The 23,028-nt window shown below is 52.3% G+C and overlaps 6 protein-coding genes across 6 annotated transcripts; 3 read left to right on the top strand and 3 right to left on the bottom strand.

Moving 5' to 3' along the window:
* Positions 1-270: 270 nt before the first annotated feature.
* On the bottom strand, positions 271-1,388 carry B0T26DRAFT_432975 (uncharacterized protein). Its single transcript, XM_060434984.1, has 3 exons — positions 1,318-1,388; positions 692-1,243; positions 271-642 (listed from the first exon to the last, which is right to left on the bottom strand). Exons 2-3 carry the CDS (start codon positions 1,160-1,162, stop codon positions 430-432), a joined length of 684 nt encoding a protein of 227 aa, XP_060293428.1. The 5' UTR covers positions 1,163-1,243; positions 1,318-1,388; the 3' UTR covers positions 271-429.
* A 3,906-nt stretch (positions 1,389-5,294) lies between these two features.
* Positions 5,295-7,597, top strand: B0T26DRAFT_861370 (uncharacterized protein). The gene is made up of 2 exons (XM_060447749.1): positions 5,295-5,930; positions 6,026-7,597. The coding sequence occupies exons 1-2, from the start codon at positions 5,792-5,794 to the stop codon at positions 7,429-7,431; spliced, it is 1,545 nt and encodes a 514-aa protein (XP_060293427.1). The 5' UTR covers positions 5,295-5,791; the 3' UTR covers positions 7,432-7,597.
* A 4,311-nt stretch (positions 7,598-11,908) lies between these two features.
* On the bottom strand, positions 11,909-13,650 carry B0T26DRAFT_679442 (uncharacterized protein; the record flags this gene model as incomplete). Its single annotated transcript, XM_060440358.1, has 3 exons — positions 11,909-13,175; positions 13,239-13,411; positions 13,441-13,650. 3 exons carry the CDS (start codon positions 13,648-13,650, stop codon positions 11,909-11,911), a joined length of 1,650 nt encoding a protein of 549 aa, XP_060293426.1.
* A 1,199-nt stretch (positions 13,651-14,849) lies between these two features.
* Positions 14,850-16,827, bottom strand: B0T26DRAFT_432907 (uncharacterized protein). Its single transcript, XM_060434983.1, has 3 exons — positions 16,492-16,827; positions 15,902-16,404; positions 14,850-15,837 (listed from the first exon to the last, which is right to left on the bottom strand). The coding sequence occupies exons 1-3, from the start codon at positions 16,723-16,725 to the stop codon at positions 14,919-14,921; spliced, it is 1,656 nt and encodes a 551-aa protein (XP_060293425.1). The 5' UTR covers positions 16,726-16,827; the 3' UTR covers positions 14,850-14,918.
* A 156-nt stretch (positions 16,828-16,983) lies between these two features.
* Positions 16,984-19,796, top strand: B0T26DRAFT_724126 (uncharacterized protein). The gene is made up of 3 exons (XM_060442660.1): positions 16,984-17,297; positions 17,380-18,238; positions 18,361-19,796. The coding sequence occupies exons 1-3, from the start codon at positions 17,042-17,044 to the stop codon at positions 19,733-19,735; spliced, it is 2,490 nt and encodes an 829-aa protein (XP_060293424.1). The 5' UTR covers positions 16,984-17,041; the 3' UTR covers positions 19,736-19,796.
* A 1,360-nt stretch (positions 19,797-21,156) lies between these two features.
* Positions 21,157-22,647, top strand: B0T26DRAFT_743303 (UDP-Glycosyltransferase/glycogen phosphorylase; the record flags this gene model as incomplete). Its single annotated transcript, XM_060444234.1, has 3 exons — positions 21,157-21,550; positions 21,614-22,166; positions 22,224-22,647. The coding sequence occupies 3 exons, from the start codon at positions 21,157-21,159 to the stop codon at positions 22,645-22,647; spliced, it is 1,371 nt and encodes a 456-aa protein (XP_060293423.1).
* Positions 22,648-23,028: the final 381 nt, after the last annotated feature.

Raw genomic sequence — 23,028 nt, 5'->3', positions numbered from 1 at the left:
GAGTTGCAGCTATGTGCATCGCCATTGTCACCAGCCCGGGCGAGTTCGTGATCGATCCATGCCGGCCGGCAGGTTAAACCGTGTTCAAACCGCTTCTCACCGCCTCGATGCTAATACATCAACCAAGGTTACAGCATGCGTTTTTATGGTCTGACATTGCGTCAACTCAATTGTTCCCGGTGGGATAGTTAATTAGTGGAAGGAAATTTTCATGCTTTGCACATGCACAGGCTCAAGGCCCCATTGGATTTCGGTTTCAGTCTCATTTGGTGTTGAATTCTCTTCGCTGTGTATTCTTGCGTCGTTATAGCCAGGTGAGTAAGAGTTGTTGAAACCAATTTCCACTCCCAACAAGGACAAGGCAGGCAGGGAGGGAGACACTGACAGATGTGCTCGTATCTCCCCCGTTCACCATCTAGACGTTATCCATCAAGTACTCTTCTCAGGTCTTTTCCCCTTTCCCTTTTCATTCTCCTTGGACTCAAGAAGCGACTGGTACTCGGCCTGGAGGACCTCGAGCGCCGAGTTGATGTCCTCCGTCTCCTGGTCGACCTCGGAGATTTGCTGCTCCAGCTCCTTGATTCGCTGCTCCTTGCGGTCCCGGAACGCGCGCTGCGACTTTCTGTTTTGCTCCCGGCGGTGCTGGTGGCGCGGTTAGTTAGAATTGTAGACAACAGATAGACACACTCACAGCAAGCTGCTCGGGCGTGTAGTTTCTGTTCCTTCTCCTGTCCTTTCTGCTCTGGTGTGGAAGGCCTCGGTTAGGACCAGCCATTTGGCCATACATCACCTGCGAGCCCTCTCCCGTAGGGTAGTAATAGGAAGCGTCACCAGCGGGGGGCATGGAATATCCAGAGGGTCCGGCCTGTGGATAACTTCCTGCTTGGCCGTCTCCGAGGGAGCCATCTCCGAAGAAGTCACCTCCGAAAGGGCCTTCTCCGAGAGGGCTGTAATACTGGGTCGGGTCTTGGTAACCGTAGGGGTTGGCGTAGAGGTTCCGATCAAGGCCCTCATTGGGATACTCGGAGTCTCCGGGTGCCGCGCCGCTGGCTCCTTCAGCCGCAGCCGCAGTCGCAGCCGCAGTCGGATCCTCATGCAGATGAGAGGGCCCGAATGGAGGCGGCGCGCTGGGATCATTCAGATCATTGTTCGGGAAATTCATGATGAATGATTGAGCAAATAGAAGTAAGCAGGTTTGGCAATTCTCGGACGCTCTCCGGACGCTCTCGAGTCTTTCAAAACTCTGAGCGAGGCAAATCAAGTGATACTATGATGAACATTGTTATATTCAATCTAGCCATTTCTTAGCAAACATACTTATACCGGGAGTGCCTGCTATAATTCTATAGAAACACGGCGTCGGAAAAGTAGGCATCGTAAATTCTGCAAGGCCCGTCTAGGCCAATATTGTCAGCCTGGATAGCAAGCGAACCCTGCAGTCGGAGATGCTGGATGCCGAAAAGCCATCGTGCCTCTCAACCGCGTTGAGGGCAAACGACAAGATTCTTGGCAAACCAGTAGGATTTTCCTCATGTGGTTTAGGATTGTTCTGAGGACGGAAACCCGAAGACGCTGGTGGCGCGTTACGCGAAGGCGACAGAGCTCTCAACTCGCTCATTCGCGGAGTACCGAACACCTTGGTAATCCGTCAACGGTCGATCCCCATCTCCAAGGCCGTCGACGTCCGACCTTTCCAGGAGAGCGAGGGAAGGTTTGCACCATTCGATTAGGAATAATGGCGGGGAAAATATGTTGCATTGTGTCTAGAACTTTCGTCGTGGAGGGCCGGGTGTGTGATGACTGATGCGATGACCAAGCTTCCCAAGAGGGCTTCGATTAGGCGGCGCAGGTTTCATTGGCGAGTGGCGAGCATGCGCTGAAGGCGGCTTGGGCAGCTAGCTAGACCACCCCCAACACAATTTTTCTCGGTACCGAGCATCAGCCCCGTTCTTGCAGGTCTGACATCACACAGCCCAATTCCAACTCAGTACCGTTTTCGAGGTTCCCGCGCGGTTCTTTCCGCGGCTTTCCGCGATCCCACCCACCTCATTATCCCGGCTCGCGGGGATATCGATGATCAAAATGGGTTTGTCGATTCGAGGCCAATTGCCATTCCGGAGGGGTCGAGAATGGGTCGGCGGCTGTGGCTTAATTGGCGACCAAAAAGTCCGTGTTTGAGTCTGTAGTCCTCGCCTCAGTCATCAATGGCAAATGCACTGACAAGGCGATGCTGAAATCTGGGCGTCTTGTTATTAGTCTATTCATCCATTCGTCTCTTCGTAAGATGTCAAAGAAAAATGGGAATGGAAAATGGAATAGTACAAATGCTTCGCCTGATAGACCCAAAGACGAGTTGACAACCAAGTCGAGCTCTGGGACGGAATATCAATAACACGCTGCGCCTCTGGTTGCAGCCGCTCTACAGGCAGGAGAGAATATATCGAGAGACAATAATCCTTTGCAGGTAGATGAGCAAAATAATTAGCAGAATTTCCTGACGGAGCAGGTAAGCAGGTGGAAGAGAATGTGGCCCTCTTATGGAAAGATTGACGCAAAGACTGATGCATGGCTAATGGCTTGCACACCTCTGCTATCATGTTCCCCCAATTGGCAAGATCACCGAACCAAAAGACGATGCATAGCCAAGGCTGACAATACTACCGTCACAAGAGACATATCGGACGTCCAGAAGGCCTCGGGTACTGCTCCCTTTGAGGTTCACGAAGAATAAGAGAGGTATGCTAAAAACATAGTGAGTGATTCTGCCATCCCCCTCCTCGGAGATGCATTTAAATTGAACAAGCGCTGGTATGGTAATTAAGAATCACCTGCAATAGCTGCGGTTCCTGCTGCATTGTGCACGTTAATTACTACCGGTAAGAGGAAACGATTATCTAATTATTCATTGAACTTCGAAAAAGCATGATCAAGACCTGTTGAGGCCATTCGGATATGGAAAGAGCAACGAAGTAACTACACCAAGACAACTTGAACTGGAAAAATCGGTAAAAACAGAGACAGGAGCGCACACCGCTTCAGGCTCAGTGCCACGGGCTGTCCAAAACCCATTCGACACATGTTCTTTGCTCCATCCCGATTACCACCAAGTCAGTAAGATTGACACTTTTGGACAAAAACGCATGTACTGTATTGTTCGTACTTCCGTACGCTCCAATGCAACATAAAGTAGATAGCTGCAGTCACTGCAGTTGAGCTGCATCCCACACCATGCCGAATTGGGAAAACGATAGACCAGCTGTGGATAATAAGCCATCTGGGTGAGCAGGGTTTGTGGCACGGGCCAGTCTGACAGATGAAGGAACATCCGACGACAATTCCCTCCTACGTCCTGTCTTGCGGGCTCCCCCTTCCCAATCCCGGTCTGGCCTGGTCCCAGGCCACCCAACAATCCACAATCTCCAATGGGCACCCAACTGCATCTCCGTCCCGCGCCGTTCATCAGCACTATCCCATTTCGTACTCACTAGACGTGGCGACCCAACAAAGAAATCGCCCCACAACGAAATCTCTGCCCCTGTCATCTAATTTCCCGCCCTTCAACTTCAACACAACACAACTTCATCAATTCAGGCTCGAATAGCTTCAAAATACATCATGTCGAACCGTCGAGAGCAGCTAATTCAATCTGCAATACTTGCAGTTGAACAGGGCGCATCGCAGAAGCAGGCCGCGCATGACTTCGGGATCCCTCCTTCTACCCTCTGCAAACGCATCCACGGGGCAGAAAATCGAGCACAAAGTAAACAAGCCGAAAGAAACCTCTCCAATGCGCAGGAAAGCTTCCTAGCCGACTGGTGCCTCAATGAGGAGGCTGCAGGCAGGGCTCCTAGCCGTCGTCAGGTGCAGAGATTCGCTCAAGCTATACTCAATGAGGCCGGCACGAAAAAGACCATTGGGGAGCGATATGTGGACCGCTTCCTACGCCGCAACCCGGCGGTAAAGATGAAGAATTCAACCTTGTTGGAATCCTCTCGAGTCTGCGGATCTACTCGTGAAGCTTATGAAGCTTTCTTCAAGCGCCTGGCCTTCCAAATCAAGGATAAAAAGGTCATCCCGGCCAACATCGCTAACATGGATGAGCACGGCATGCAGGAGCTCGAGACCCGGGCCGGAAAGGTCATAGGAAGCTCCCTGACGAACTGAACCTACGTGAAAAGCTCTGATGCAACAACTTGGGTTTCAGTTATCGAATGCGGCACTGCTGAGGGCGTTCGTTTGAAGCCCGTGATCATATTTACCGGGGCCAGTCTTCAAGGACAACACTTTCCTGATAACTTCAACCTGACGAAGGAATTCCGGGAATGGAAGTACGATTACTCAATTACAGGCTGGAGCAACGCCAGTATTGCGCTGAAATGGCTCAAAGAGGTCTACCTGATCCAAACAAAGCCCCAAAGGCCGGGCGAATGGCGTATACTGATCCTTGACGAACATTCGAGCCATATGAATGAAAAATTCATGTTAGCGGCCTTCCAAAATAAGGTCCAGTTCGTCTATTTACCTTCTCATACATCGCACAAGTCTCAGCCTCTCGATCGCTCGGTCTTTTCACCTTTAAAGACCTATTTTAGGGAAAATACCAAGGCCCTCGCGAGCTTCACATCGTCAGCTCCTGTCAACAAGGTTCGGTTCCTTTACTGCTACAGAGATGCCTCGGGTAAAGGCATGAGTGCCCGTAACATCATGTCGGGCTTCAGTAAAACCGGGATTTGGCCCTTCAACCCGGCTTGTTTACTTGATGACCCTGAGGCGGTCAAGGACAATGAGGCACTCCCGGCCCGGCCTTCAACACCGCCGCCGACGGCCCCGAACGACGATGACAGGCTCTTCAAAACACCGCACGGCAGTCAGGACATCAAGAAGTACCAGGACAGTATTCGGAATGCCCTCAGTCCGGCTCAGCGGCGTGTGCGGGCCTTGTTTACTAAGGTCGGGAGGTCCCTGGATCTGAAGAATACAGAGATCGCGTCTTTGAAGGCACAAATTACGCATCTCACAACCGAATTAGAGGCTTCAAAGCCTCGCACGCGTAAGAGGGTATATGAAGATGGAAATGAGCGATTTGCACGTATAGAGGACATCGCCAAGGCACAAAAAGCTAGTCAAATACCCCCAAAGCGGAAAAAAACGGCTCGGGCAGAAAGCCAGCCACATGCAGTCAAAGAAGCCCGGGAAATAATCGCCCGTGGGCTCGAACAATATAGACAGGCCGAAGAAGAGGATTGAGTATTTTTTTGCTAGTTATTTTGTGTAGAAATGGATAATTTGCGCCCGTGGAGTGGGTGTGGGCATGGCGTGGGCCAATTTCGTTGTGGGGCGATTTCTTTGTTGGGTCGCCACGTCTACGCGAAGTCATGTCTCAGCAAGAGTTTCTATTTGTCAACCCGGGCAATCGGTCCAGGGCCTCCAAGATCTCAACGACGGGTCGCGCCTTCGTCATCAGGAAGGCCCGCGCCGCCAATTCGTGGTCCACCACGCGCAAGAGCGGCAAGACCACTTCAATTTCGGGTATCGGCAAGACAGGCACCCTGGATGGAAAGCCGCTAGCGAGGAGCGAGCCTGAGGCGGTTGGGGCACTGGCGCCAAATTGTCAGGACCTGGCCGCTCGCCACAGCCCGTTGGTCTCGGTCTCACTCGATCTGGTGCCTGCAAGCCGGAGCCGTAAAAATGGCGAAGATGCGCCCATGGCAGCTATTGCCCCTAGCCAGGCCCAGCAAGACGTTCGACTCGTAGAGCCGCGGAACAAGACTAGGAGCAGAAAAAACCCTAGATGCCCACATTGTCGACTAGCATGGCGGTTTTGTACTTGCTTCTCGGTCTCGGGCATTCGTTGCTGAGTGGTCGCTTTGACCCCTTTTCGTCTCTGGCCGTCGAGCTGAAGAATGGCGACGAAAATCTCCTGACCTACTGTGAGCCTACCCCTTTCAAATTATGGTTTCGCGGTTTCTGGAGCTTGCTACACCCATAGCGCTCAATACTAACAAATGTCCATCTCAATATCCAGTTACCACAACTGTCGTCCCATCCATCTCTCCCCTTACGAGCAACGGCCGCCAAGCGGTCGAGGTGCAAAAGTACTGGGTGACAGTGTCCTTCTACCACTCGGGCTTCATGCATGCGCTCCTGTGTCTCGCAGCTCTCCAACTAGCTATCGCAGAGCCACATCAGTCTCCCTTCCTAGTCGAGCGATTCATGCACCACAGACTGGAGGCTATCTCTTCGGTACATCGTGACCTGGGGGATGCCGAACGCGCCTTGAGCGACGAGAACATTGCAACCGTCTTCAATCTACTGTGTATTGAAGAGAACTTGTTTCTTCACGCCTCAGATGCGCTTGCCATCAATCCCGCGTGGCGCCACTTGCAGCCCGATACTGCCCAGCGCCAGGTTCATCTAGATGGCTTGAAACGCATGTTAGCCCTGCGCGGGGGCGTGGCCCAGCTCGGCGAGATGCGCGGCCTGCAGGCCTTCCTCATCCGCTGGGTGTGCACCTCTCTGGGCTGCCGAATCACTTTCAGCCTGCCCCACATGTACAACCCCCAAGACCAGATGGAACGGAATGCTGCTGAAATGGCCGATCAGACATTTGCTGCCTCGACTCTCCTTCCAAAGGGCTTGCTGGCACGTCTATACAAGTATCCCGAGTCATCACCCTTCTACCATGAAGGCTCGAGGATGGCCGATTCCTGCAGGAGCGTTGGCATGCATCCCGAGCTGTTCCACCATATTCTGACCATCGAGTGCCTGCTCAAAGACGCAACAGCAATGGCCATGCGCCCCGACTCATACAACTTAGACTTGCTGGACATCCAGAACCTATTCTCCCTCGTCCTTGGCGAGCTCGTCCGTTGGAATCTTGAGAACGAAGCTACGCTAACGGCCACGGAGAAGGTCACGGCCATATGTCTCTTCATGTTCATCTTCCTCGTCGGCAACGGAACGCACGGCGCCTGCAGCCCACTTCCGGGGATAATGCCGAGACTCCGCCAGCACTTTCTCGACCCCCACCTCAAGATCCAGCTGCAGGCGGCCGGGATCGAGATCTGGGTCGCACTGCTTCTGCTCATGTCGTCGACGGAGAACCCGGCGAGTGGCGAATTCTTCTTCCGCTACTACATTGAGGCGCTCGCCGGCCGGGAGCCCCACGCCAGGACCTTTGAGGACCTACATTCTATGCTACAGAATTGCGTGTGGGCTCCACATATGGACCCCAACGCACGCAAGGCATGGGACGAGTCGCTAGAGGTATGGGAGAGCGTGCGTGGCATCGCGGCAGAAGACCCCGGCGTCATCGCCAACCTTACCAGGCCCAGGCCGAATGACTTGCATGCCCGCCCTACCATCCCGCTCTCGAATCCCTACGCCACTTCCCACATGAAGAAATTGTTTGGACCTGTGGGCGCCCACTGAAAGTTTTGGGGTGAAATTCTGAAACTAGCTTTTTGAGTTCAAGTGTCATGAAGGTAACGGCCTGGAAGTGCATTTTCGATAACGTGGTTTATCACCGAGCGGGCCACTTTTCCTCGACTCCATGACTTCTAGACTCAATTACAACCGCACCACAATAAAAATTCAATCGGAATCCATCTCTTTGTCTTCACCCGATAGTTCTTCATCCACGGGACAGGTTCGTACATTATGCCCAGGCTTTCCGCATCGTCCACAGCACCGAATAGTCGCCGGCCCTGCCTGCGACGGACCCCTATCCTCGTCCTCTTTGCTCTTTTTCTGGCGACTAGAATCTATTTTGGCTATCAAACCGCGCGCATCTTCTACAAAAAGTGCACCGCCTTCTTGGAGTCTCGTGCGCTTGGCTCGCCGGCGCTTTGCAAGGGCCTGATTGGCCTTCTGAGTCGTACGGAGCTCTGCCCGCAAGAGTGTCATCTCGTACGCGATTGCCTCCGTACCCTTTGCTAACTGCTTAATAGCGTTAAACATTGAAGTCGGCGAGCTCCCTTGATGGTCGCTAATCCTCTTCCGTACGAATTGGGATTGCGAAACAGCCTCGGCCGCCGTACGTGGCGTCTGGGAGGTCCAAGGGCTGGCGTCGGCGGAGGGGGGGCCAGTCGGTGTTGGCGTCCGAAGCTTAAAATATAGCTTCGATAAGACGGCTTCTGGGTCGAATGGCACTAATCCAGCACCGCGGAATCCAGCTATAATGTTATTAGGCGTTATAGTGTCGTAGTGGGCGGCGATAAAGGCGATCAAGAACTCGGGCTTAGTAATATGGTTGATATGAGCTCTAATGAAGTCTTCAAGTTGCTTGCCGTACGACCGTTTCAAGGCGCTAAAACAACCAATATCGAGAGGCTGGGTAAGGTGCGAGGAATGTGCAGGGAGACAGAGAGTAATGATGTTCTTCTCCTTGCAGTATTGCTCAAACTCGTACGAAAGATGGCTTTCATGACCGTCCAAAATAATCATGCGATAACCACCCTTCCGCCGGGAAGTAGTATGCTTATCAAAGTGCCGAATCCAATCCATAGCCGTTTTATTATCAATCCAGCCGTTAGAGGAGGTCTTGATAACCCAGGAGGCTGGGAGATCGGTGTCTTCGTACCATGACTTGAGGTGGTTTTTGCCTTGTACGATGAGAAATGGCGGTACCACAAAGCCGTCGCTACTCACGCACTCAATTGCTGTCGCCCATTCTCGATTACCTGGCTGTAGTTGCTTGCCTCGTCCGCGACGGTTTGCACGTGTAACGACCATTGCAGCGCAAATAACGCCCATCATAAAGCCAGTCTCGTCGAAGTTGTAGAAATCGCAGTCTTAGATACCGTACTTCGTACGCATATTCTTTACCAGCTCGAACCACTTCCTGATAAGGTCTGGATCCTCGCAGAGGGCCCTCTGAAGTCGTAGGCGCGAGAAAAAGGCGTCTTTAGCTCTTGACGGCGTCGTACGAAGCGGTATGCCCAGTTCTTACCAACGCGTTTCGCGCCACGCGTCGTACGAAGGAGATTCGCCATTTCCTCAACACCCTCGATCCGGGGTGGAAATCCTCGCGAATCTAGGTCGAGAACATATCGGACAATCGTTTCTTCTTCGACTTCGGTCAATTGATGGGCGGCGTTACGCGCTTCGCGTTTCATAACGCGGCCAGTCATTCTGGCCTGGAGAGTAGTTCTGGGTACGTCGTACATCTGTGCAGCGCGTCGGATTGACATTTTCTTAGATGTACGGATAGCCTCGATAGCAAGGATGATTTTGGCTTCTTGGGTTTGGTTAGACATTGTATTGGTTGTGGTGTGCGATAGTTTGAAGTGTGGAGGTTATGGAGCCGTGGAAAAGTGGCCCGCTCGGTGGGGTGGCCCGCTCGGTGGGGTGGCCCGCTCGGTGATAAACCACGTTAGAGATATTTCAAGACAACTTTGTTGAGATTCCTACCAGCTACCCAACATTAGTCACAGCTACTCCCGCTAACTGTGATCCCTATCACCACTATCCCTAATTTGCAGAACGCAATCTACCGGGGCTGCAGCGGCAGCGTCTTTTGCTCATTCGTATGTCTACACGGGTGCAGCAGCAGACAGCAGACACACACCCATTAGCCCGTTTTGCCTCCATCCGCAGATGGCAGCTATTACAGCAGCACACCGATACGCGAACCTTGTCGTCTGCAACGTGCTTACTCATGAACGGCTGGCTGCAATGTATTGGAATTTGGGGGGGGGTAACTAGTCAGCGTGGCTTGCATGAAAATGCTGCAGCACAACGCCTTGGCCACAACGCCTTGGCAACCCTCCCTAAGTCGGGTATCACAAACCACAGACATTTAGACAATAATGCGCCAAGTGAATTGAGACGCACTCTCGCTGCCCAAGTGCAAGGTAGGTCGAAGGTAGGTCCACCAGTTCTGCAGGGTAGACTGTAGAGAACTGTGCCCTGTATTCCAGTACAACAGTGCTCTGTGTAGGGCACTGAGGGAAGCAGGCTGACTGCCACAGGTCTGTAGAACTCTGCTACAGGCCTGCCACTTAGACTGTGAGGACTCTGCTCAGTAGTCTACCTCGTAGGCTGCAGGGGACTCTACCCTGCAGTCAGGGTTTTCGGGGGCAACAGAAGGTGCTGAAGAAGACTGAGAGGAGTTGTATTATAGAGAGACTATAGTACAAAGAGTGGCGAGTGCGTTAGAGATAACGAAAACCACCATCCGCGTTGTCGAAAACGACTTCGTTTTGACGAGCACGGAGACCATGTGGTTCGGGTTGACGGCCCGAACTTGGGCGTGAATGAAGCTGCGGCCCTGGAGATTGGTGGAGCGTGGACGGACCGTGGGCGCAACGTCCCTCCGTACGGGCGTCGGCACCAGGGGTGGTAGTGGTACGGGTGTCAGGGATGGAATTAAGATAGATTTCGAGTCTGCAATTGGAATACGATTTCCCGCAAACGTCGCTCTCGCTGCCCCGAATGTGGGAACCAAGAGCAGCAAAGATGGAGAATGAAGCCACATGATCTCTCAGGCGTAAAGCTGGTGTCCGGTTTACAGATTAATAGTGCGTTGCAAAGTGAGGAGAGGTGGTAGCCAAGGGCGGATGTACGAAGACTAGAAACATGGAAACAGCAGAATTCCTCAAGATAGCCGTACGACAGCTGTATCAAGATTTATATGAAGTTGCCAGCTCAACTTCGGGTATCATGTGGTCCGACCATGAACTCCAGGCCTACGCCAGAAGCTTCAGGTCCATGTCGCTATGGCGAGGGCGGTAGCCCCGGCAGAAGGGCCAGGATCAACTAAATGTGCCCGGAAGGTGCTGTGGTTCAATTTCCGCGGCGTTGGCGGGTCGGGGGCCCCAAAAGTCTTTGAAGTGAGCTAGGTGGCTGCCTTGGCGGCCGCACCTTGTCGAGCAGATCCTTTGGCTCTGCGAATGAGCAAGACAAAACGGCCAACCGCCAGGGAATATTTGCAGGCAGAAAGCGACCCTAGCGGACCGGTAGCCCAAGTTGCCGTCAGGAAACGTTCGCCTGAACCTAGGCTACCGGTACCGCCAAAATGAACTGTGACGTGTGGGCCTGACGTGTAGGGCTGGGGACGCATCCGTAGTGTCTCCAAATCCGCAGGGGAGACGCTCTGCGTCCCGGGCGAATCGGAGGGTGGTAGAGAACTGCGGTTGAAATATCAAGAGCACGGAGTCCGGAATAGCTTCGCCTCCTGTGGGACCACGTCAATCTGAATCTTCTGTTAAATCCCTGGGTCGGGATCCTGTGCGACAAAGATCTATCCAAAAGGATTTAAACTTTAGAAGGCAGTTGAGATGAAAATGCAACTTCGTTCATCAGAACTCGGTGGCGATATGTCTAGGCAGCTATCTCGTGGTCGTCGTGCTTGCCCGCGCAATTAAGACATTTTGCTATTTCTAGCGGCGATTCTCACAGGTTTGACTTTTTGAGCTGGGGCTGAGGCAAAGGGGATAGGGTGATGGATTCTGGGGGTTTGATGCCCTGTGCTGTCTGTTGCTTGCAGCTGGACCTTCCCTAGCACCTTCCGTGCCGGTTAACCACCGCCTTGCTCCTTCCAGTGACGGCTCAGTCAGTCGATTGTGCTCGACACGAGTGACGTTTTTCCTTGTACCCAAAATTAGAATGAAAAAAACCGGAACCTTGTAGTGCGAACTGATCTCGGACCCGCCAGGAAGCAAACGCTGCCGCATAAGCGAGGCCAATTTGGAAACCCCCCAGAAATCTAGCGAACAGATCACAGCTTAATTACAGAAGGTAAGTAAGTGGCGATACCCTCACCATCCAAAACAAGATTTACACGCTTCACGTTTTCCGTCTGAGCAATCAATAACACAGCAATTCATCAAAACATAATCCGTAGGTATTATCACAAAATCATTCTCTCAAATTCTCTCTAACATACGAAACCACCCCCCAGATCAGTTCATCTCGAAATCTCCACCAGCCGCCGCCCAATACGTTCCGCAGACATGGACGGGGCAGACGCGAACCCGCCGTAGACACGCCTCAGCCGGTCGAGCGCAAACGGGGCCTTCTCGACGACGGCCCCATCCAGAAAGAACTGGTAGTCGGACGTGCCAAAGACGGTGGCCATGACCATCCACTTCAGATTCTTATTATTGATCTCGGCCCCGACTGCGAGCACCTGCGGCTGCTGCGCGCGGAGGTCCTGCCAGGCGGCCATGTCGCGCCACAGAAGCCGGATGGCGGCGAACGCGTCACGGTCCCTCTTGTCGGCCGTCGCCGACGCGTAGTGTTTGGTTAGGTGCCAGTGCAGGCGCGGGCGCGCGAGCAGGCGGATGCCCAGACGTGCGGCGCGCTCGAGGTCGTCGCCGTGCGCGTCGCGCTTGTAGGCCTCGACTGACCCGCGCTTCGAGAGCGCGCGCTCGCGGAACTGGAACAGCAGGCGCCGCTGGGAGGCAAAGCCGAGTGCCAGCGCGTCGCACGCAGTGCGCCATGCTGAGTACCGTATGCGCAGCACGCGCTCCAGCGACGAGCCCGGCCACCGCTCCAGCAGCTGCGGGTCCAGCACCAGCGCGAACCGCGCCGCCGCGAACACGTCCCACCGCTGCGATGTCATCCCGGCTTCGACTGCTGCTATCGCTGTTGGCTGCTGTTGTGGAAACCGTGCCTCGCACACAGTATCCAGCCACCAGAAGCCGCCCTGGCCGTCGGGCTTCGGCCCCAGCGCCTTGTCGACCCACGTCTGGAGCCGCGCCAGCTGGCATGTTGGCAGCCGGGCGTCAGGTTCGCAGCGGAGCCCCATGTCCCGAACGTGGAGGAGCGCGACGTACTCGAGCGGGGCTCGGTCTTGGGGGCTCAGGGTGATGTACTCGGTCTCGATCGTCGGATTTGGCATATCTGCCCGAAACCGGCACACGGGGAATGTCCCCTGGACGAAGCGGGTGGCGGAGCCGTACTTGCTTATGTCCAGCGAACGGCATTTGCAGCCCGGGTTGACGTGGCGCGCGGTGGTAGTTGCGGATGGCGTGTGGGTGTGGGGCGATATGCTGACCTTGGCTCCGTCGTAGAAGGAGAGGTGATACCTGAGCTGGAGGCTCCTGGGCATCGAGTCCATGACCTTTCTGTTCCAGCCCGACCTTTCTAGCATGCTGTCAACGAGTCGGCTGTTGGTGTTTTTGGGGCCCAGTGCGTCCTTCCCGCCAGGATAGGAACGCAGTTTGAGCTCACTGATGATGGTTTCGTGTAGGAATTGGCAAGCCAAAAGAACATCCAGCACAAGGTTGACCGACCTCCGTTCCTCGGGAGTCGTGGCAGCGGAAAGCTGTCTATTGAGGGGTCCTATGGCCTCGTTGACGAACGAGATTGCGTTGGTGACGCAAGTGATGAGCTGGTCTACTGGCCTGCTGGCATGTGCCCTGCGGATCAGATCGATGCGAAGGTTCTCTGTAGACAGAATGCGTCCCTGGTTTGGTACAGTGCGGGTATAGCGACCTGGAATTTTATTATCTGGGATTCCCGTTGGATCTGCCAAGGCCTTGGTAAGTAGGCCGACCCAAAGCCACGCTTGAATGAACGGCCCTGCATCTCGAAGCTTGAGTCCTTTCGCTCGGTCTCGACAGAGCTTGGCTGTATCGACCTGACATCTGTTAGGGTAGTCACTGAATCCCAGCCCGTCGTAAACAAACGGAGCTCTGCAGACATATGGAATGTGCGCCAACTCGAAGGCCCAGGGACAGCTCGGTTTGATGATATGATCCATGCCGGGCTGGACTCTGGGAGGGAGGGCAGCTAAGTTTGAACGGAGATGTAGTCGAACTCCTGGCATTCTTTCTTTTGCTGCACAACACACAAGTCGTTCGGCAAGAAATAAGTAGACTACCATGGGCAAATGACCGGGCGGAAATCGTCATGGGTTTTATTTAAACAAGAATACGGATGAGTGTCTGAACTGTGTGCAGGTCAGCAATAGCATGGTACCACGCAGGATTCACACCACAGACAGGTAGGCATTGTCACACCCCTAGGAATTCCAAATGGTAATGCTAACTCTATACCATTGGAGTGATTAACGGAAGTCAGCGTTGTGCAGATCCCCCGTCAGATAAATGACAAGAGTACCTCCTGTGATTAACTCAGATGTTCATTGACTGGTAATCACCTTACATATCCTTTTATTCTGCCCTGGCCTGCAGTGTCACCTCAAACGTGGAAATCCATTAGGAATTCAGGATGTTCACAAAGCGACCTTGAATGCCCCACCAACGTCTTGTGCAACTTATTTGCATTTGGTATAGCTACCTTTCAGGTTCACGAGGCCAACAATTTGTTTGCTGCGGGTCTAGGTTCAACCTCGGATGTTTGCCACCCGTGTAATGCGAACTCGCATCAGATGGCCTCCCTTGGGCAATCCAAATTGCTTTCTTCGCTCTGAATTAATTATATGTTCGTCTCTGCTTATTGATAGCTTGTATAACGAACTCGTAGACAGAACTAGACACCCTTTTTCAGGCAAGTGTCAATACAAGGCTAACATTCATTCAATATCCTCATCACCTGACTACCATCTTTATCGACCTATATAGTAAGACCGCTGCAATGATTCTCAAACACATCCGTCGCCATAAATTCAAGAATTGTTGGCATCATTATCAAATGCGACGTAAATTTATTTATGTGGTAATTTTATGTGATTACACGTTTCTGTTGCGGGCTTCGTTACTATTGGTCATGACAGCACACATGGCAGGAGAACCCTCGACCAGCGAAACATTTGTCATCATAAATAATTTTGACCTAGGGTGGAATCCATGTTCCACCTTGATGATATGTTAATTCAAGCGGTACAGAGCATTTTGATGGGACGGCTACTTACTCCCATGGTGTGGAATTAATATTGGTATATCCGCGGTCGGGCTGGTTTTGAGACCTTTTGTCCTATTAGTAGTCAAATGTGCGCTCGGAATGCAGTATCATACATACGTGTCTATAGGGTGAGTCTGGAGCCAGTTGGAACTTGATATGCCAACCAACTGATGCGGCGGGCGAGATGAGTCGATGGCTGGCTTTGAGTTTGAAGGCGAGAATTGTAGAGGCCGTAGAGCTACTTCGTCAGGGTCCCCCCACGAGTTCCTAAACTGAGCTTGTAATGGTAAAACGATTTGTTTGTGGAGGACTTCCCTCTGGGCACTGGTATCTTTCCCCTCAAACAGGCTGGGCCAGAGACAGCGATGCACGGCAGCTATGAGGTCCTTGAATGTTTCTTGCTTGTCCCACAGCTCTTGTTTTTGAAACCAAAAATATGCAGCAATTAGATTGCCGTTGACGGTCAATTTCCCGTCGGTGGCGAAGCAGGTTCGAGGTCGCTCCTTGGTTATGTCGACGCCGAGCTCGATCTCGAGAAGTATGATTCCCAGTGCCAAAATCTTGGGAAACATGTGAAGTCGGCGTGAGGCCTCGGCGTCGTCGGGTTTCTGATGAAACCGAGCGGAAAGGAATGGCTCGTTGACAAAAATTCCGGCGCTAGACACACCTTGCCTGTGCTCAAACATGAAGTGTATATTGTCTTTTGTCCATTCGCGATCAATCCACTCTGACTCGTAGAACTGCCAGACCGTCTTCGCCAACATATAACACAGAAGTAGTCTCATCTTGCGTGAGAGTTTCTGGCCTTCAAGAAGTTGGGAGAGCGATACGCTGGGCATATGTAGTAGGAACGAGCTTTGTTGGAGACAAAACTCCCGGAGAACCAGTTTCCCATCGGTTAGACTCATGGAGATCTCCACACCCACGTTTTGTGGGTTTGATATGAAATCGCAAAATCCGCCTGACTCGACAATACGGGACGGACTATGGTCTGATTCGCGCAAGGGATCGTCCAAGAACGAGACACTAGGTAGGCTGCGTTAGCGATGATTTTGCTTTATAGCCCTACAGTAGCGGTTTCTGTTAATACCTTCTCATGACGCTAATACGGGTAGCTTGCCATTGGCAAATCCTTTCGGCAGCCGAGCTATGTGGGTGGCCAAGAAAGAAAATATTGAAAGTGACATCCTTGGCGGTCGAATCGCGACAAGCACTCAAACGTAGATGCGGTAAGATGAAAGTGCTACCAGAAGCATCGGCAGAGGGGCACACTCCATGTTTTGAAATTGCCCCATACAAACTTTGCGCATGGTATGTGTAATCCATCGTGTCCATGTCTTGTGTGGGCAGTGGTTTCACCGACATGACAGTAGTTTCCTCAACCGACCAAGACCTGCCCCGATTTGAGCACCTTTTAAGTGTGCGAAGGAATGCTTGTTGTCGGGCCTGGGGCTCGCGGGTGGCAAACTCTCGCAAACATTGTTTAGCTCGCGCTGGACTTTTGAGGAGTTGGGAAAGGCCGGGATACGGGCTCGAGGTTTTCAACTTTGCGGCGAGGCGTGTGAACTTATTTTGCTTCGAGTTCGACGGCCACTGGAGCGGTGTGGAAGAGTAAGTCAGTGTCTGTCTGTGTTTACAACAGGCGTCATAGTTGGGTTGTAATGTTTGGTCCGCCCGCACCTTGCTTAGTCTCTCGAGATTCGTGAGGACTTTGGAGAGACGGACTGTGGTCTGCGCATCGAGCGGGCGAGGTTGAGATTCGAGCCATTCTTGAACGAGAAGGAGCTCCGCTCTGAAGGAGGAGTAGAAAACGCGATGTTGATCCTCATTGGAGAGTTCGTAGCACAAGACCTTGAGCTTCTCGATCACACTGACCACGAAATCAACCCAGGACGGAGGAGGTGGAGGAGCCATGCTCTTCACTTCTCCCGCAATGGGAGAGAGTGGAGTCGGGCGGAGCTTTAGCTTCTGCAAGGGTTGCCGATCTGAAGATGGAGGGGTCGGTTTATCCCCGCCAAGGGCACGTGATTTCGAGACGATAACGATCCTGCCTTCCAATCGAATGGCAGCTAAATTTAAATGGCTTGGCTCGGACCCACCCCATGACGATTGGGGCTAACCACCAGAGGTTAGGCGGGTAATGCATTTAGCGCGGTGACATGTCCTGAACGGCGCTTCCTTTCCCGCACCCGAGCGGTCAAAACCATCTCCACTTCGAACCTGATTCAAGATGGATGCCAATGTTGATGATGAAGAGATCAAAACCTGGTTTTGGGAATGCAATGATCGCTTCCGCGCTTGTCTCAGCGTCGCGGTTTTCAGCGACGATGACTGGATGGACGACAGAGCCGCAGACTTCAACGTATGGGGTTTCTCAATCAAAGCGGATGCCACGGGACGCTCTTCGCTGGACTACAGACTCCGGAACTGGCCAGAAGTCCGTTCAATTGTGGTTGGTCTTCTAAAAAGTCTGAGCCACTGTTTGGGTACGACTCGGATTCCAATAGCCCTTGTCTATTCTCTGTTCCTGTGTGCTGTGTAGTTATTTTTGCTCACGCAGTACGACAGAAGCCATCGAAAAAGCCGCTTCTAGCCAAAATACAAACTCCAATCCCATTAGCCCCGCTGCGGAGACCGCTGGTGAGCCCGACGTCAATGCTTGGTCGGACTTCTCAGACGACAGTGATGGCGCCGAGCAAGAGACCAGGTTTCAGCCCTCCGGCCCATTCTCAGAAGGAAAGATTCAAATCGCAGCTACAATCGACCAGCTTGTGAGAATCACAGTTGCGATAAAACAGTCCGGAAACAGGAGACGACTAGACAAGGCCGACGAGTCTTTCGATGAGAGCAAATACCCGGATCTAATGGAACACTTTGTTTCCTTGATCCGAATAGCCCACCTTGATATCCGTGAGATATCTGGGTCCTTGCAAGCCGGGCTGGACAGCACGCTGCTCCTTGACACCGTCCAACGTCGTCTTGTCAGACTCAACCTATTACGGCACCACCGAATCAAGCATGCTACACGTTTCAGGAAAAAGGCGGATCATGTTATCATGGGCTCGGCTCCCAATATACCAAAGATTTCTGCCCTTGTCCCGACGGTTATTACACCGAGCAGGAAAGGGAAGAGACAGACGCAGGAACCGCAACTGGCTCAGGCCCAATCTGTTCAAGCTAGTAAAAGCGCCCAAACAACAAGCACCAACCCCACAACCTCCCAACTCACGGCAACAGAACTGGGCTCTCAATTTAAACTTCCTAGTGCCCCTGGACGAAAATACCCTAGCTCCATGACGAATATCTCCCGAATTGGCTCGAAGCAGGATTATCCAAAATTTCCAGGTACCAAGGGTTTATTCCATTGCCCATATTGCTCCCAAACTCTATATGCGGAGGACTTTGTAGGAAATATTTCCAGATGGAAGTAAGTTTCCCCGTCGGTAATTAACGCATCACCGGCTCTGCTCTTTTTGCCTTTCTCTTCTTTTCCTCCTTCTTCTCTCATCTCCCCTCCATTCCATTTCCGGCAGGCTAATACACAAGTAGGAACCACGTCGCACAAGATATCTCCCCCTATGCCTGCATCTTTGAACATTGCGACAGTCCAGATGAATTATATGTCACAAGCGAGGAGTGGAACACACATATGCGGAACAATCACAGCCAAGTGCGGTGGCTCTGCAACATCTGTATGAACAAAGCGACGTCATTTGCGACAAAGAATGATTGGGAATCCCACGTAACCACGAGTCACGCAAATTCATTTCCTCAGGATCAGGTAGCTGTCCTCGGAGAACTCTCCCGAAGGACTGTATATCTACCGCCGTCCTGCCCGCTGTGTCCATTTCTGCCTGATGAAGGTCAACAAGGCACTGAAGACCACATTGCGGGCCATCTTCACCAATTCGCGCTGCGGTGTCTTCCTGGTAATATAGATGATGGGGATGCGAGCTCATCAGGCTCTAGAGGCGCACAAAGCCATATTTTTGATTTTGATGATGATGATGCCGGCGAGGAATTTGAAGACGAAACATCCGACCCCGACGATAGACTTGCGCGGGCGAGGAAACGCTTTCTGGAAGCAGGACGAATGGCATACCAAGCTTTGAATTCGCACTTCAGCGGAAGCGACGAGTCTTCCCGACTAGACGTCAGAGCGGGTCTGGACCTTTTCTCGGACTCTAGCCAAGGCCTTCTACACCCTAGGATATACGAGAAACTCATCCAAGAACACCTTGAATTTTGCACGCGATCCTTTGTCAGAATCCGCCAATGCGTCGAGCAAGTTGAGGTCGGGAGCGGCGCGTCCCAAGCCGAGGAGACACTACTAAGCGAGTTAGGAACGACGGTTCAGGACGAGTGCGACATGTTGGATTCATTCTTGGAATATAACCGGCAGGGTTGGGACTTTGACATTGCATCCCCATTCAAACACGCCCCCAGAATCAGATATGAGCTCTCGAGACCTGCAATCGAATTTGAAGTCGTAAACCCCGAACTTTTCGTTAGCCCGGCTCAAGCATCGCCGGCCGAATTTCTATCAACACGTTCCTCTTTTATCCCCAAGTTCACGGCAGGTTCGTGCCGATATTACAGCAAAATAACTCGCCAACTCATAGGATTGAAGATTGCGGATCGGGAACTGATTTTCAATGACAACGGGAAACACGTCGCAAGAGAAAGGGAACAAATTTTAAGAGATGCCCTTCCCTTGCTCAGCGGGATCTTTCAAATCTTTTCTGGTCTGGAGAAAGAAAAAGAAGAGCACGATCTGTGGGGCGAGGATCTGGAACAGGTTCAGCATATAATAGAAACTGTGAAAGGAGAACTGCAGCACGTGGATTATTTGATGAGGAGACAACGGGGCTTCTTCAAAAGAGAGCGCGGATATTCTGACTCACCTGTATTGGCGGAAGGATAGTGTTGATCATCGACTGATTGCCGAAATGACTTCCATAGATCCAAGGCAATTTTTGAACAGATTTCAGTGCGTCATATCATTTGGAATATGGTGTGGTCATTCAACACTAATTATCAACGGCACCGAACCATCCGTCAATGAAGGCCCGCATCTCAATCTTCTTCTATCTTGGTTTGGACACAGTGCTAGGTTTAGGCTGTTGGATCCCGTACATCAGGCCAAGTGTACAACTTTACCATCGTGGTCTGGCAAAGTTTGCTACGGTGAGACGAGGATTCTGTTCTAGCCATTTAATTGCCTAGTTCTGGGTTGATTGGACCTCCTTATTTGTTGCATTGTTTGCTTAGTTTGCTAGTTCGTTTGCTCGCTTCCTCACTTTAGTACAGCGTTGAGCCTCGGCCTGCACGGCGCATGTCGGATTGCTCCATTCTGAAGTGTCTGGACTCGATGTGGGTTTCCAATTTCCCGCAAGGGAGATAAACGCCGGCGCCGGGGGTACTTTATGGTTTACTGCCCGCAATGGAAAGAGGAAGGGCCTGCGAATACATCGGGAGTCTAATTTCTTGCTCGAAGTAGTTCATTGGTAAAATCCCATAAGGTAAACTGAAGCAAGCCTCAACACCGCCACTTTGAGACTCTCCTGAGTACCTCAATTACTTCAGTTGGAGATAATGGATTACCACCTTATCTTCGTGATGAATTTAGCGAAACGCCCCCAGTGCATTCACACAGGTACCGTCGTCAAATTATCGTGCAGTTTAGAAACATGTTTGGCACGTCCCAGGACCCCGTTTCCTTCGGCACGGGTAGCTATCTCCAGACGGTGATATTCTTTACAGCTTCGACATCAAATTTGGTCCTCACCGCAGGGGCAAAGAACGCTTCAGGAACATGCAGGCGTGTTCATAAATACATGTACAGAGGCCATGATCCAGTCCCGAGTCCTCACAGCAAAAACACATCATATGCAAAGCTCACAAAATTGAGCACTTGCGACCCAGGAATCTGTTCCGGGGCTGCGTCCATCAGCCAGCATTTGAGAACTCCAGGCGAGTTAGCTGCAAATAAGCATGGAAGGTAAGTCCAGTGAGCCAGGTCTCTTAGTCGCTAAACCTTTGCTCCGCACGGTTCTGTGAGAGGAAGGCACTACCACGGCGACCGAGATCGGGTCAGGAAAGTCTTGCTCGTGGTAGACTTTCCAACAGTCGTGCCTTCCTACTCTCTCTCGTGAAATCATGACCCGACCGTGCAGTGCCCAGTGGCTTCCAATTCGAATCTACCGCACCGCCTCATAACCTTTGCTGTCCCTTCTGCAGTTATTGTATTCATTAATTAGCACATCCTCCATTTGCCCTCCGCCGTGTCCTACCACTTCCACTGGATGTTCACATACATGATCTGACGCTTGTTTGGTGGCCGCGATGGCAGCAACAACGACGATGCGCATTTTCCTCGTTCAGACAGCACAGGGCCTGACCCCTTCCTCGGGCGGCTACAAGGCAAATATCAGTCTGTTGCGCGAACTGCGCAGTTTCGGCCACGCGGCCGCCCAGATATGCTATGGCTTTGAGCACGAAGTCGAGCATTACGCCGAGCGGGCCGCAGCCAAAGGCATCGATCCCGACGTCACCGAGTCCACTGTGCCATTCGTGGACTTCAGGGGAGCGAAAAACAACCTGCTGGTCAAAACGTTCTTCGATGAGTACGAGATTCAGCACTTCGTCATTTCTCGAAGTCTCTTCAAAAAGGACTATCCACGGAAGGAGCTGTGGCAGGAAACAAAGGATTACATTGAGGTAAATGACTTACGCTGGCGTTCCTGGTACCCGTTGTTGGATTGCTGGGAGAGAGCTGACAGCCCTCTCCGTGCACAGACAGGCGAGGCCAGCGACCTCGTCAAGGCTTTGGTCAACCTTTACACCGCCAGCATCACCGAGTTCCGCCCTACGCACGTTGTCTTCAACGACGCCATGACCATGAAAATTGCGTCGCTACATCCCGACCGAGCCAAGTTCAAGCGGGTTGCGGTTGTGCACACGGCGGAGCAGCTCCCTTTCGGACCCTACTGCTCCGGACTCCCTGGCCACTGCATGTCGGCCGAGAAGGAAGACGTGATGTTGAGGGACGTGGACGGGATTTGGGTGGTCTCCCGCGCCATTCACGACTACGCTATCAAATACGGCAATCTGGAGACAAAGTTCCTGAACCACAGCACCATGACTTATCTCGACTCAAAAACCGGGGGGATACCAGAACGCCGAAGAAACGAGAACAAAGAAGAAGTGGGTATGATTAATCCCTGCCCGTGTAAAGGGCTCTCCATCCTCGTTGCTCTGGCCAAGAGGCTCCCCCACGTCAACTTTGTCACTTGGGCGAGCTGGGGCTCCAAGCCCGAGCACAAGGAACTGCTCCAGTCTCTGCCGAACGTGAAGTAGGTTTCTCTTCTTTGGAGTTTAGTCACGCCCATGCTTATTTGGTCCAATTGCAGAATCGAGGACACGACAAGCGACACGGATAAAATTTGGGACAGGATCAAGATCCTACTCGCGCCTTCGGTCTGGTATGAAGCGTGGGGAATTGTCGTGACGGAAGCACAGCTGCGCGGCATTCCTGTCATCGCTTCTGAGGCTGGAGGGCTCCGCGAGGCGAAGCTTGGCCTTGACTACTGCATCCCCGTGAATCTCCTCACGGGCGAGAAGGACGCCAATGGCGAATACATCATCCCCGACCAAGACATTACGCCGTGGGAATCGGCCATTGTGGAGCTGATGACAGACAAGACCAAGTATAGAGACCTGTCCAGCAACACATGGCGTACGGCATCTAAGTGGTTTAGCGGTCTGGACACTCGAGCTCAGGAGAAGTGGTTTCTCGACATGATGGAGGCCAACGACCCCAAGAGTGAGGTATGAACCTAAGATGGTCAACAAGGCCCGGCCCGCACTCACTAAACTTGTCTCTTCTTGGTTTGTTTGTCGGATATTTCTGGCATGCCGCTCTTAGTTGGATCCGTGAGCTAGACCATCGGGCTCAAGAGAAGCGGTTTCTCGACATGGAGGAGGTCCAAAGTAATCAGTAACGAACCTAAGATGGTCGACAAGACCCGTGTACCTCCCAGTTTTTGGCTGCCCAATTTCCTTTCCTGTACCCATTTTTCTGTAGCCAAGCACACAAAGCCCAGGACCCAGGCTCGCGGCCTCGGGGCAGTCCTGTGATGCACCGGCAGCATTTAGTACACACTCAAAGTAAATCAATACAGAATATTTTCTAATGGTTCCCTTTGTTTTCCATCT

Source organism: Lasiosphaeria miniovina, assembly GCF_030549165.1.
Source record: "Lasiosphaeria miniovina strain SMH2392-1A chromosome Unknown B0T26scaffold_6, whole genome shotgun sequence".
NCBI lineage: Eukaryota > Fungi > Ascomycota > Sordariomycetes > Sordariales > Lasiosphaeriaceae > Lasiosphaeria > Lasiosphaeria miniovina.
This window is presented reverse-complemented; position numbering and strand designations above follow the sequence as displayed.